We start from the raw sequence: 14,497 nt of genomic DNA, 5'->3' as shown, positions 1-14,497 counted from the left end.
AGCCAAACCAACTACAGTGAGGGGCTAGTTAGGGTACGGTCATGTTTAACATTACACTTTAACATATCCTTTTCATATACCATGTAGCCTGCCTTATGGCCTACTTAGGGGTGACGTAGGTTTATTTAAAAAAGTTATTTGGAAAGGTCAAATTGGCAGTTAAAACCTTCATGTGAGCAGTTCGGTTTACATGGTCTGTAGTGCAGAGATTCTTAACCTGTGGATCTTTGAAGTAGCTTGGCACTTATCGAATAAGAAAATTGACAATAGGACATGTATAATTGACGATCCCTGCCTGGTTTAGTAGAGGACTCAGTCATAGATGGTGCTGTTGCCTCCAGGTCACCCATCAAGTTGAAGAGGCACAAAGTATAATGCCAGTTTGAGGCTGAAATTTTAAAACAGGAAGGCATCCATTGAGGACAAGGATTTCAGCAATTCCAACTGCAATAGCAGCTATTAACTTGCCTATCCCGATTCTAGACTGTCATCCTAGGATGAGGTGTCCATAGATTCCGTAGGTTATTTGGAAACACACTAATGGTGGCATATTTATGAATCAGTCCTTGATTAACACCTTGGCTGCTTCGAACATTCTGCGCCAGTGCGAAAAAGTTAGAAAACCGGGTGGGGCTGCATCGGCCAACAGCCGTTCGCAGCACCAGCCAGGTAGTGCTCCGGCATATCAACCCCCCCCTTACACCAGGAAATTGTTATAATCTATGTTAGTTGGCGCTTTGCTTGTAATTCTGGGTTTTCTTCATTTCATCGCCAAAGTGATTTGCTTTGGCGGGTATGGTTTGTCAGGCTATGCAGGAAAGAACAGGCTAGTGGGCCACAGGAGCTTCTGCCCGACCCCCTAAACATGGTGTGCCATTGGTTGGGTCTGCATGTGTTTGCTCAAACTGCTGTAGCCCCCTCAATATGCATCAGCCAGGACGGGATGATCTGCTTAGCTTCAGGGCCAGAGTGTACCAAAGTGAGTGAAAACTTAGTAGCCCCCCACAAAAAAGGGGAGTGGTCTCCTGGGCTAATGTCTGGGGTAGATTAGCATCAGGTGAAGCAGAAGGCCATTTGTTTTCTTCTGATAGCCACCGCCAGATAATCCCTGGTGGCGAAAAACATTTGTAATGCTTTTTTTATTAAACGTAATTCCCTCCAAGTTGGCCAAAGTGTCCGATGTCTGTACTGCAATGGATCCCTACACCTTCAGGCAGTCTGATTATGGTTCAGTGGCAGAGCTAACACCGTCAGAACACAGTTTCCCAGACTATGAATCAAGTGGACAGACCCAGAATTTAGAAGACCATCTTTGCTCACATTTGTAGCTGAACATTCTGCCCAACAAACTAAATCTGGCCCATTGTTTCCCCCGATGATTATTAGTTTAGTGAGGTGTTGCTCAACATTACAATGGCTTAAGACTAAACTCCCCTTCTGCAGGCCTTCTTGTACTTTATTCAATTAGGACCCATATCGGCATCCCACACTCCTTCCCTTTTACTTCAGGTTTGCTCCAGTTTCCTACTTCACTGTTTATACAGCACACCCACTTGGTGAGCTTAGAGTTGAAAGTTTGACACGCGAAGCCCAGGCACCCAAACACCTGCATATCCAAGCATGGTCGGACAATTCATTTGCAACCAACTCAAAGTTACATGGGTGAGACTGGAGGGTTTGTGAAGTTCAATCATCCCTCCATCAGTTCTGATTAGGTATGATCACAGTCATTCTATCAGAACATTAGGTGTGTCATCCACTAGCAACCCAGACTTTAATTTTCACCCAGGAGGATACATGAAAGGTTCACTCGAGACAGTATGCTGCTAGAAGTGTTTATTACTATAAATACACAATACATGGTGACACAGTATGAAGTGGTGTAGAACAATTAGGATTTTGGATACCATAGCACTTATTACAAAAGCATGTTCACCAGAAATTCATGTGCGATACAAAAAGTGCTCAATAAAGACCAGTAACTGGCAAGATTTGGTAAATTACCTTCGAGGTAAATACAATTATGGTCATACCAGTGCTCCGAAAGCTTTTATACATTTATCCTTGCATGTCCAACTTATCCATCATGATTAGATGATCCATGCTGCACAGCTGGCAGATAACTTGGCATAAATAGTATACAGTGAGAGCTGCAGTGCACATGGTACAAACTAATTTTTGCATGCATGTTGGCTGTTAGTCTCCTCCTTCACCTTTTCCCTCCGTATGATGAGTGCCACCCAACTGGGGATAAAAGGGACCCACCAACCAGTTGAGTAGCGTGTTGTTCACAACATAGTCCACCATATTATCCATTGAACCCTTCATTTTTTCCAATTGTCCTCTAGTGGTCGCAAGAACGTTGTCGGAGATTTCTCTTACAGAGGAGGCCAAGTGGAAGTTCTGGTACAATTCACCAGCCATTGTACTCATGTGGTGAGCCTGTTCCTGGATGTTGTGGGGCAGGCCGTGTATACTGGACACTAGAGTGATGCAGGTGGTCTGAAGATGTTTTGTAAGGTTGCGGGCAATCACCAGGGTACGAGACTCAACATCCTGGGGAAAGAAAAAGATTGCAAGTACTTGAACTGACAAGGCTACGCAGTATTAAGTTTACAGACTGTACAAGCTGCCTATACTAGCATCAGTTTGAGCACAAGAATCCAGTCACAGCAGCTTCATGAGTGATGCCACTGAAGTCTTGCAGGGTTCTGCAGAGCTTCAGTTTAATGCACAAGGCTGCAGCAAGCATCCACAAATGTAAGGTATAAATAGCACTACATTGCCCGCACAACAAATTCTTAAACATTAAGGCAGTAATCTGGAAAAATCTGTAGATCAGAAAAGAGCAGAGTTACCTCTGTGCCGTTACACTCCTCGCCAACGTTTTGGCCTGTGCTTTTGCTCCATTCCAACCAAGATTGGTAAAGCTTTTCTTGGGCATCATGCAGCTTCTGGTTGGCGCTATCCATATTTTTCCGTGCATATTCCATCTGAAGAAGAAAGTGAGTTGCGTTACAGTTCAGTAGATAACAGTAAGAAAGTAACCAGAGTGCAGCTAACCACTGCAGTAACATTAAGCAATCCCCTTACAACACATTTGCATGTCAAGTATTGTCCATTTTGAATGCTATTTGTCTAACAGGTCAGATTAAAAGTAAACGGCAGGCAATGAATGCAGCAAATGTTTAATGCACATTTCCAACCCCACTGAGTTGGAGCAAAGTGGTATAAAAGAAAGTTTTAAAAGGAGGATATGGACTTTCAGCTCAATACTAGACACATGTATACATCTAGAGGGATACATGCAGTTGCAATGCTTTTCTTACCAGGGCAACCGTACGGTGGAGGTGAGAAATTGCTTCCTGGCTCCTGGATTTTGCATCACTCAACCGGGCTATGGCTTGCCTGTAGGCACGCTTCTGAACTTTGCACGACAAGGAACCTATTCGAATATAGTAGTTTGGCTTCTGAGCCCCATCTTCAATGCCTTGCACACATGCAGTTTCTGCAGCTGCAAACAGAAAACAAACTATAAGTTAGGACCACAACCTGCCAACGCGATACACAATAACCCACACTTATGCATTCAGGGAAGTGAAGGGAATAATGTCCCGCAATCACAGTAACCATTACAAGTGGTAAGAGAAGCCATTTACCCAGCTTCTTTGTGAAGCAAGTGCTGTATGATTGGGGCATGGAAAACATGAGCTCCCTAGCCCCTTATAAAAGACTAACTTTAGCTTCACCAAGTTATGTCTCGTGTTAGAAGATTTATTTGCCTGTTGGAGAATTAAGGGGTGACATTTAGACATGAACATGTGCTGCCAAATGAGCAAGACAAATTTAGTATCCTGCCGTGGTAAAGGATAAGGTACACAGCTTTTGTATTCAATTTTATATTTGGAAATAAATGAACAAACCAAACGAAAACCATTCAAACTCAAAAACAAACTCAATTGTTTGGTGCATAGCACCACTAAACGAATTATAAATTATTTAACAAATGTCCTGAGAAAGCAAGTCTGGCAGCCATGAAAGACCTCAAACGTTAACAAAGTCAGTCATAGGAGATCTTTGTTGCAGCAACCCCCCCACCCCCACAAAACGGAAAGTAGCACCCGCAAGTTAAACACGACAGGGAGTGTATAAACTGAGCACAGTGGGAAGACCAGTGGAAATTGTGTGCCAACTGAAGGTTTGTCAGAAATTGGCTGCGGATCAAATGACACTAAAACCCGACCAGCTGTGGCAACGCAAGGACTAGGTAAGGGCACCCTGAGACCTAAGAGATAAACATGTGATGGCAAAGTGAGCAGCAGCCAGCATCAAGGTCCCATAGCCATCAGTTTCCCTGCACAGTAGGCCCTTAGAAAGTCCCTTCGATACTAGAAACTGGACAGAACACATGTTTAAGATACCAGCAATAAAAAATAAAAAAACTTCAAATATAGAAAGGCTTACAGCGGACTAATTAAACGAATCCTCAGATGTACTCACCCAACTCTTCTTCGGTCAGTGGGAGATACTGTTCTAGTAGAGTCTCTGATTTGGTGAGTGCCGATTCCACACCATTATTCACCATTTGCACCACATGGCTGCCCAGCACTGTGTTAATACTGCCATGTACAACAGACTTTGTCAATTCAACACTCTCATGAACAGCTCCTTTGGTCTTGTCGACCACACCAGTGATTGTATGAGCCACAGTATCTTTGGCACCAATCATCATATCGGAGGCTTTAGACACAATCTAATGAAAAGAGAACAAATCTTTACATTTGATACAATGTATCGTTTAAGCATAAAAGAAATTTCCTGATTTGGCAAATGTTCAATTACAAAAGTATTTACAAAAACGACTAAGATAAAAGCTGCACAGCGTGAAGTTTAGAATTAGTAGTAGCAAATTACAGTAATAATCAACTACAGAACCAAATAAAGGGCATGCACAGTCAGTATTGCTAACCACACATTAAAAAAAATTATTGAAACCATTACCTTGTCTGACGGCTGATACAATATTGGCAGCTTCTCCTCTATCTTATCAAGACCCATACATGCGTAGTCATTCGCAACTGAAACTAAAAACAAATATATAATAAGTTTCACATAGTTTAAACCATTCAGTTTGTAGAGTTTCAATGAGCAATTATTTACATGCAGCGGCCAGCCTCTACTCAAAATTAGTAAGATTGAGGGTGCGACGTGACTAATTTCATGTCTAGGTAGACAGTTTTGATCTCACGGCCATAAGAGTTCGATTTAGAGTAACCATACTATCACTCAAATTTCTGAGAGATAGATTCACTTTTCTTTGCATATACACAACAGTATACAAACAAATACCAAACCGTTGTAAACATAGGTAGATGCACAGTGCAGCAGATAAGTTTCCTGTCAACACATTGCAGTGGTCATATGGTATGCGACAGCCAAGACCAGTTATCAATAAGACCCAGCCCATAATAGTGCCTCCAGGTAGCCAAGACTTTATAGCATTATCAGAGCAGCCTCTGCTATTCTAGGTACCTCCCTGGCCATATAAATACCCAACCCCTTTCTCCACCCTTGTAGGTTAGACCTCCTGACACAACCACCCCCTCCCAATGCACGGCAATATCCCCCTTACGCTACCACCAGTCCCTAATGCTAAACAGGAGCGTGGCCCAGGGACATTCACATCATTTTGTACACCCAAAAAGGACATTCTGGCTCAAGTGAGTTAACACCAGGGTGTTTTGCAATTCGTGTGCCACTTGGTCCTAATGTGGCTGGATTACTGGGCAAACACATTGTGTGTTTGTGGGGGGCGAGAAGAGTGAGTCCATCTCACGCAGTCTAGGCCTATCGCACTTCCCATTGCATGTAGTTGTGCCCTGTCATAATAAACCGTGTTGTATTATGAGCTGTATTAGCCTCAACCTAGATTTAATGGTTACTGACTTGTTGGTGCATTAAGGCTGTCTCTTAATCAGTGTAAGCCATCTCACCCCTGTCCCGCGCCCTTGGACATTCACCAGGGTGTGCATCATGTTTAGGGCTTTGCAGGTATTCCCCCTCTCGAGCACCTCCAAAAGGAGCCTACCCCAAAAAGGAACATAGTCCGGAATCTGAACTCACCTTCTCCTGCCAGCCATTTGTGCAACTGATACCCCTCTGGAGGGATGACAAACTCGAGCCCCCCTCCCCCCTCCCCCGAGGCCCCAGCCTTTCTTATTGTATCCCAGGCCTAAAGGTGTAGATACCGGACTGAAAGGGGTTACTTGCATCACTACTTTCAAGGGATGCATTCACAAATTGGAACAGTATGCCGAGTAAAACAGTAGTTTAACTGCAGTCCATCTTCCCACCCAAATCACGCATTGTAAATGTAAAACACCGAGTAAAAATGTTTTAAACCTTGAGCAACAGCATTGCATTTAACATTTTCACGGGGGCGGGGGAAAGCGAGCCAATAATCAGACAAGCTTCACTTACTCTGAGGCTCCATCTTTTGAAGTATTGGTTTAGCGCTGGTTATAGCCACGTTAGTGACCGTCAATACTCCCATTTCTGCCACTTCACAGACAGACCTCAGGTAGGGATGGTTCTCCTTTGTGTTTGCGTAGACCGAGGACACCATGCCGTAGGTGGAGCTAATAAGGGGGAGGCCGATCACGCGTGACACCACATTCTGTTTAAGAAACAAACATTGTAAGTCAACTGGAAAAAGGTCACTGGTTTTACTAAACAAAAAAACAAGCAAAGTGAAAATAAGCCATTACCTGTGGATGCTCAACTGCTACCGAAGCCATTGTTGTATCGCAAATCCTATTGAACGGATAGAGGATTAGTAACGTAAGGAGAAAGTCACGGCAGCAACTAAACTACTTAACTAATACACATTAGCAAAGGAACGAGAGAAACCAGCCAACTCCCGAAAGAAAAAATCATGTCTTTGGGGGGACACTGCAAAAAAGATGTTAACTAGAATAGGAATGAGCCCGTCGAATCCCAGAATATAGCGGAGTAGGAAGGGATTTTGGATTGGCGTGGAAGAGAGAAATACCATAGAAGTAAATGCCCAGCTTTGTGACAGACATCGAGCGAAATCAAAAGCCATTAATTCAAATATGGTTTAAACAAATAAAAAAGTCACGTTTTCAACATGCGTCATTAAAACGGGGATTTCGGAGTTTGTCGCGTTCTCTTTACCCATTTCTACATGTGCCAACTAGCAGTAGTGTGGGCCCACTCCCCTCCCGAAATCTCAAAAGGAACATAAGCGCTCCAGGGCGGAACATACGCTTAGACTATCTGCTTAAAACCGACAACAACTGAAAATCAAAGCTAGAAATCGGGGGTTAAAAGGGATGAAAAAAATCGGGGGGGGGGGGGGGGGGGGTGGGAAGAGATCTCAAAGGAGCGCGGCCGACGTAATTAAAGGTGCGAGTTAAAAACACGTAAACTGAAAATCTATGCGTAGCATTATATGCCACCTGACTGGTACTTTGCCGCTTCTGTCACTGTATCTACAAATATAACACCACAAGTAACATACAACAAGCCAGGGATATTGGCTTCGTCAATTTGTGTTAGTTGCCTAAGATAAATAAGCAACAACTATGCCTTGGTTTAGAATATTGAAAATACTTCGTTTATGAAATGAGACCGATCTATCTATAACGAGTCTCTATGAAGTTAGATCAAAGGCAGTGAAGGGTGGCCCGGCAGTTACCATCTTTCTTCTTATCACCAAGGGTGAAGGCGAAAAAGGAGAACTCGATAGGTACCCGCCTCAGCACCCTCTTTTTAGACCTGTTAGTGCTCAGCACCGAAAGGACCCGGCCCATTTAAAGCCCTTCAAATAATCCCTGTGGTGTCCTGTGATATGCGGGCACACAGGCAGTGCAGAGGGAGTCTCCGACTACCCGCTTAAAGTTTACAAGTGAACCCTCTAAGCGCTACAGAGAAAAATGTTAGAGCGCGTATATTAGAAATTAAGTAATTCTATGTCAGGACAGGAGGCTCTGATTATGCTTAGTCTCATTTCTTTACTGACACATAGCAGCCAATCACATTACAGTAAAGAAAAAACAGAAATAGGGCAACCATAGAGTACACCCATAGTATATAAACAGTCTCAGAGGTAACCACTTCCTCTTTCTTTGCTGCTCCGCAGCCAGTTAAGTGCTTTATATTTACTCTCTTAATGTTTCTTGACTTTGCGCATTGTTATTTGCTATATGCTTTGTGCTTGCCTTTGCGCTTTGTGGTCGCGCGTCTGGGGCTGTGTCTCCGTTCACTCTTTGCGCGTGTTGTTTGCTGCCGGCGTGCAGTTTCCTTTGTTGTCGGAGCGTGTGCCTCACCTCCGTTTCCTTGCACGAGCGCTTCCTAGCTGCTCGCGCGCTGTTAGTGGAGCGGGAGCAGGGGTTCCGTTTTGCTTTGGAGCGCGAGCGCTCTTGCGACGGTCTTCGAGGACAGGCGACAGTCGCGCATGCGCGCTGTCCCATTTCCGGTTGTTGGTGTTTCCTCAGCTGGTTGAGCGACGGCGTATTGACGTTTTGCCCACGGCCTGTCACCGGAGTTAACCCCGTCAGACACCGAGGTCTTTTGAGGGCTTTGGTTGTTTTTTCTTGGCATAGGCTCTGCCTAGAGTGTTCTATTTGGTACAGGCTTTGGCTCCCTCCACATTCTAATACTTTTTCGAGTCAGGTTTATTTCCTGCTTCTTCAAAGCCTGCTTTGGGGTTTCAACACTCCCCCTTGACTTGTGTTTTTTGTCAACACTCCATATTGTTCAAGTCGTCTTGTGGGCACTTACCTCTACTTGCTGTAGAATGGCTGATTATTTTGATGACGCTGAAGACGACTATTATTATTATGCTGATGAGGAGGAAGGCTCCTTGGAACAGGATTTGGTTGAACAGTTAGACAAAGGTGTTCAGCAATCCGTTAACAAAGCACTTGTACGTGCTATTAATCCTTTGAAGCGTCATCTCAATCTCTATGCTCAGCAGCAGGGCTGGTTGCCTGCTGCCAAGAAAACGGCGAAGTCGCCTGTTAACCCTCACAAAACTGATTTTCAGCGTCTGGCGCAAAGTTTAGCATCTGCGCCAACCACAACTGCTCGTCTTCACGAGGCTGATTCGGACAATGTGTTATCCTCCGCATCTTCAGACCATGTTTCTCCTCCACCTAAAAAACGGGTCTGTAAGGAGCATTTTGTAGACGCTCCTGAGCGTCCTCCGGTGCTCAATTTCGAGCCTGCAGACATCATTCATCCGAACTCTTCCTCATGGGGGCCTTCTCCGGCTGTAGCTGCCTACATTGAGGCACATATCCGTCAGCCTTTTGAGGCTTCGGTTCGTGCCCGGTTGCGCTCGGAATGCCCGAGGCCTGATTTGTCTGCCCATTTGGCTGACACCCCAGACGTTGACCCCATGATGGTCACGTATTTGAAAAAATATGCCAAGGACCCAAAGAAGGGCCTGGATAGGTCTTGGCGGTCCTGTCAGGATAAGATGTTGGACCTGCTTGGGCCTCTCACTAAGATTTTGGACCTAGGTTACAGGGCACAGGAAGCTTCTGCCCTTGTGAACCCAAAGGAGATGATCGAATGGGCGCAACGGGCGATTTGCCAATTGGGTAATGCGAATTGTGCAATGTCTGCGGAACGTCGCAGGTCCATCTTGTTAAAGCTTGACCCTAGACTCTCTGAATTGGCCACTTCTGAGTCGGGCCCTGAGGCGGACGGCCTCCTGTTTGGTCAGCCATTCCTTAAGGAACTCACGCGCTTTGTATCCACCTTCAGTGGCATCGACAAGGCGCAGGCCTCCTTGCGGCGAGCCATGCGTCCGGTTTTTGGAAAGGCCGGACGAGGTAGGGGACGCTCGTTCGGCCGTGGTTCTGCCAATCAGTCCCAGAGAGGCAATTCCTCTCAGCACAGAGGCTCCTACGACGCAGGTTATTCATCGAGAGCCAACTTTTATCCTTCCAGAAAAGGAAAAGGCCAGTACGGCAAAGGACGTTCCGGTGGTCATCAGGGACAATACCAGGATTCCCACTCTACAGGTGAGCCTGATTCCTGCATGCGATGTGATGTTGGGGGGTCGCATTCAGTTTTTCCTGCAGAATTGGCGCATGCTCTCCGGCGATGCTTGGGTGCTACAAACTGTTCAGGGGTTCAGGATAGAATTCTATCACCCGATGCATCAGACTTGTCCCCCTCCTTGTCTGCGTTTTTCTCTTCAGGATCAGGTTTGTCTCTCCGAGGAGATAGACTCTCTTCTCAGGAAGGGGGCGGTGATTCCAACCACCCGTCATCCAAGGGGGTTTGCCAGTTCTGTCTTTCTGGTCGAGAAAAAAGGGGGCGGTGCTCGCCTTGTTCTCAACCTGAAAGACTTCAACGGCGGAGTCGTCTATCGACATTTCAAGATGGAGGGAATCCATCTCTTGAGGGATCTCCTTCGAGAAGGGGATTGGATGGTCAGGCTGGACCTCAAAGATGCATATCTCTCGGTTCCGATTTACAAACCACATCGCCGATTTCTCCAGTTTCTCTGGCAGGGAGTCTGGTACGAGTATCAGGTTCTCCCGTTCGGTCTTTCGTCGGCACCATGGTGCTTCACGAAGCTGTTGCGACCAGTTGTGGAACATCTTCGGTCTCTGGGTGTCAGGTTGATTATTTATCTGGACGATATTCTCCTTATGGCGGATTGTCCACTCAAACTTCTTCAACATCTGGAATTGTCCATCACTCTTTTACAGTCTCTGGGTTTTCTAATCAATGTTCAGAAATCGGTTTTGATTCCAGCCCAGCGTATCGATTTCCTGGGCTTCCAGATCGACTCGGTAACTTGTCAACTTCTCTTGCCCAACCAAAAGATGCGTTATATCAAGAGAGAGTTGACTTCTGTTATTTCCAGACCGACTGTGTCGTTGAGGTCGTTGGCACGTGTAGTCGGTCTGCTGGCGTCTTCCATTCAGGCGATTTTTCCGGGTCCCCTGCATTACAGGGCAATGCAACGCCTGAAAATTCTTCATCTCCGGAAAGGCCTCGGATATTCCGATCAGATTCCTCTTACGGAGGAGGTCCGGTGGGAGATGCAGTGGTGGTTGGACCACATGGAGGCCTGGAATGGCCGAGCCCTCTTCGGTATGTCTCCGGATCTGGTGATAGAATCCGATGCCAGTCGGTGGGGCTGGGGAGCCCGTTGCGGCTCGGTCTCGACCGGGGGTCGTTGGTCCCCTCAGGAATTGACACTACATATCAACTGTCTGGAACTTCTAGCGGGTTCCTTTGCAATCAAATGTTTTTCCCCCCTGCAGACCAGTTGTTGTGTCCTTCTCCGGATGGACAATATATCAGCAGTCCGCTATGTAAACAAACTAGGCGGGACCAGGTCCAGAATCCTGGCGGAGATCGCCAAAGATTTTTGGCACTTCTGTCTGCAGAAGAAGATCACTGTTATTGCGGAATACCTTCCGGGATGCCACAATCAGATAGCGGACTGGCACTCCAGGCATCTCCGGGATTACAGCGATTGGAGGCTGCATCCTCGGGTCTTCCGTGCTCTCCATCGGCGTTGGGGTCCTTGTCAACTAGATCTCTTTGCCTCACGCCTCAATGCGCAACTTCCGCATTTTTACAGTTGGAGGCCGGACCCTCAGGCTCTGGCCACGGATGCTTTTCTCCAGCAGTGGCCATCGACCCTCTGCTATGCCTTCCCTCCATTTCTAATGATTCCCAGGGTATTGGCCTACTCCAAACGATTTCAGACGGATCTGATTCTGATTGCCGCTCTATGGAGGGCTCAAGCGTGGTTTCCGGTCCTTCTAGAAATGTGTTCGGCTCCACCGTTTCTCCTTCCCCCATTGTGGAATCTCCTGTTGGACCCGCTCGGAGATCCTCATCCCCTGATCCTCTCAGGCTCCCTCCCCCTTCTCGCGTGGAGGATCTCGGGGATCGCTGGTCGCTCCCAGGCCTTTCAAGCGACGCTTCCAAACTCCTTAGTGAAGCATGGGCTCCCAATACTCACAAACGGTATAAAGGGTCTTGGAAGCGTTGGTGTGATTGGTGTTCACAACAACAAGTTGATCCCGTTTCAGCAGATATCAGCATGATTGTTAATTTCTTGGCCTCCTTAGCCACCTCTGGTCTGGCTTATTCGACTATCAACGGTTTCCGGTCGGCTATCTCGGCGGGTCATGCCCACATAGATGGGAAACCCGCGGGTGAACATCCTTTTGTTTCCAGGTTGCTTAAAGGAGTTCGTTTTGCAAAACCTCCCACTCCCAAGTATGTTACCTTGTGGGATGTTTCAGTTGTCCTCAGATTTTTGGAGGCCTGGCCTTCCAATGTTTCCTTATCTCGCAAGCAACTATCTGCAAAACTGACTATGTTGCTATGTTTGGTCTCATGTAAGCGCGTGTCGGATGTACACGCTTTGGATCTGGCGGGTCGCAGCTTCACTCCTGAAGGAGTTTCCTTTCGTCTCTCCAGACGTACCAAATCTAATACGCCTTCTATTTCTTATCCTTCTTTTCCTTCTCACCCCAACCTTTGTGTGGTTCAATGCCTGAAGGATTATGAGGTGAGTACCGCTTCTTTGCGCTCAGACATGCAGGGTCAACTGCTGATTGCATTACAAAAGCCTTTTCGCCCTGTCTCTCCAGCTACCTTGGCGCGCTGGGTGCGGGGGCTTATGTCTGAAGCTGGAATTGATGTTTCTGTGTTTGGCGCACACTCTGCACGTGGAGCGATGGCGTCCAAAGCTTATTCCATGGGTGTTACTCTGTTTGATATCATGAAGGCTGCAGATTGGTCATCTGCTTCTGTGTTTAAGACTTTTTACTTTAAGCCTATCGATAGTGTTGCTTCTGTGGTGGTGGATCAGCTTTAAAAAAGCATAATCAGAGCCTCCTGTCCTGACATAGAATTAAAAATTTGCAAACATTCGTGACAAGAATTTTCAATTCTATTAAGGACTAGGAGGCGAGGATTATCCCACCCGTTGTATATGCATGTATCTATTATATTGTTACTATGCAAGGCTTCATGGATCTTTCCTAATGAAATGTGATGAATGCTTTGGTTTTTTCTCTACCCACCCTTTATTTGCTCATGATTACACAGGATGTGTATTACGGCTTTGTGTCTCTTTTCAGGCTCTGATCCCAAGTGAGGTTCCTCCGGCTCCGCCCTTGTGGACGTTCTGCTGCGAGTTTCTTCTCCTCGTTGGCCTGCTTCTGTTCCTGTGGCTTTTGGAAGTTCCTCCGCCTCCTCGTTCGGATTTTGGTCCTTTCGAATGATGTTCTCCTTGGTTTTCTGATGTTTAATTGGTTCTTCCTACTGGATTTTGGACAAAGAAAGAGGAAGTGGTTACCTCTGAGACTGTTTATATACTATGGGTGTACTCTATGGTTGCCCTATTTCTGTTTTTTCTTTACTGTAATGTGATTGGCTGCTATGTGTCAGTAAAGAAATGAGACTAAGCATAATCCTCGCCTCCTAGTCCTTAATAGAATTGAAAATTCTTGTCACGAATGTTTGCAAATTTTTAAATCACCACTCCTTCCAGAGGCGACGAAGTCCTTATGTATAACACCTAACGGGAATAAATACCTTCCACATCCCGACCATTGTAGGCGTCGAACTATCAATCGCCACAAACAACTCACCTTGCTCGCTTCACAAATAAGTTCTGCTACCAAGTATGATGCGCGACCGTTATTTATGCTCCTGCGCTTCTCGCGAGAATGCTGCTCAGCCCACTCTGTGACAGCACAGGAGCGTCATAAAGCCGGAGTGCAACCTGCTCGTCACGCGCTGCTTCCGGGAATTCCCACCTGCGGAAGCCCCGCCCTCCTTCAAGCTGTTCAGTACGTTGTTGTGTTTAACTTCATGCAAAAAGCTAGGTTGAAAGGGTCGTCCGGTGGTTATATGTTAGTACTGAGCCCTCTCGTCTAATTTTCACAAGTATGTCGTCAGACTGTTTACTCAGCCACAAAGAACGTGCTGGATGGATTTATGATGCAATTCTATGTCAGGACGGAGGCGAGGATTATGCAGTCCTTTCTTCTCTTTATTATAACAGCAATTTAAAGAAAAGCCCAATCAAAACACATTATTGGAACTACAGCTCCCATGAGCACATGGGGCAAAGTGTCCATAGTAACCGCCAGCCAATGATGATGCCGTCCGCCGTATAATTGGCCGTGACGTCCCTTCCGCTTCCTCTTTCTTCTCTGCTCGTCAGATAAGTCACTTTATTATCTTTCTGACGTACTGTGTGTTTCATTATTGTTATTGAGCGTTTTGTGCCTGTGCAATAGCGCTAGCTTCAGTAGTGCGCTTTTTCATTCCTGTACTTCGGCAGAACGACGTGCGACAGGCGCTGTTTGCGCCGTCACTGCCGTGTCAACGCGGACTATGAGAAGCACGTCCTCGCTCGGTGGGGCGCCGCCGCTGGGGACAAGGCTGCGCTCGCGGCCGGATGTATGACGTTAGCACG

The 14,497-nt window shown here is 46.3% G+C and overlaps 1 protein-coding gene across 1 annotated transcript; it reads right to left on the bottom strand.

The window, feature by feature from the left end:
• Positions 1-1,820: 1,820 nt before the first annotated feature.
• Positions 1,821-13,756, bottom strand: LOC147727376 (perilipin-2-like). The gene is made up of 8 exons (XM_086961459.1): positions 13,665-13,756; positions 6,768-6,813; positions 6,481-6,676; positions 5,002-5,084; positions 4,501-4,753; positions 3,330-3,514; positions 2,859-2,993; positions 1,821-2,556 (listed from the first exon to the last, which is right to left on the bottom strand). The coding sequence occupies exons 2-8, from the start codon at positions 6,795-6,797 to the stop codon at positions 2,197-2,199; spliced, it is 1,242 nt and encodes a 413-aa protein (XP_086817585.1). The 5' UTR covers positions 6,798-6,813; positions 13,665-13,756; the 3' UTR covers positions 1,821-2,196.
• Positions 13,757-14,497: the final 741 nt, after the last annotated feature.

This window comes from Lissotriton vulgaris, chromosome 3_1, assembly GCF_964263255.1.
Source record: "Lissotriton vulgaris chromosome 3_1, aLisVul1.2, whole genome shotgun sequence".
In the NCBI taxonomy this organism is placed as follows: Eukaryota; Metazoa; Chordata; class Amphibia; order Caudata; family Salamandridae; genus Lissotriton; species Lissotriton vulgaris.
This window is presented reverse-complemented; position numbering and strand designations above follow the sequence as displayed.

What these genes read in the sequence shown, in the direction of transcription:
- LOC147727376 (XM_086961459.1), bottom strand. Translation starts at nt 6,797, where the DNA reads ATGGCTTCGGTAGCAGTTGAGCATCCACAG. An exon ending in TCAAAAGATGGAGCCTCAGA is followed by an intron (nt 5,085 to 6,480) that starts GTAAGTGAAGCT and finishes ATTTGTTTTTAG; the next exon opens with TTTCAGTTGCGAATGACTAC. An exon ending in TGTATCAGCCGTCAGACAAG is followed by an intron (nt 4,754 to 5,001) that starts GTAATGGTTTCA and finishes TCTTTTCATTAG; the next exon opens with ATTGTGTCTAAAGCCTCCGA.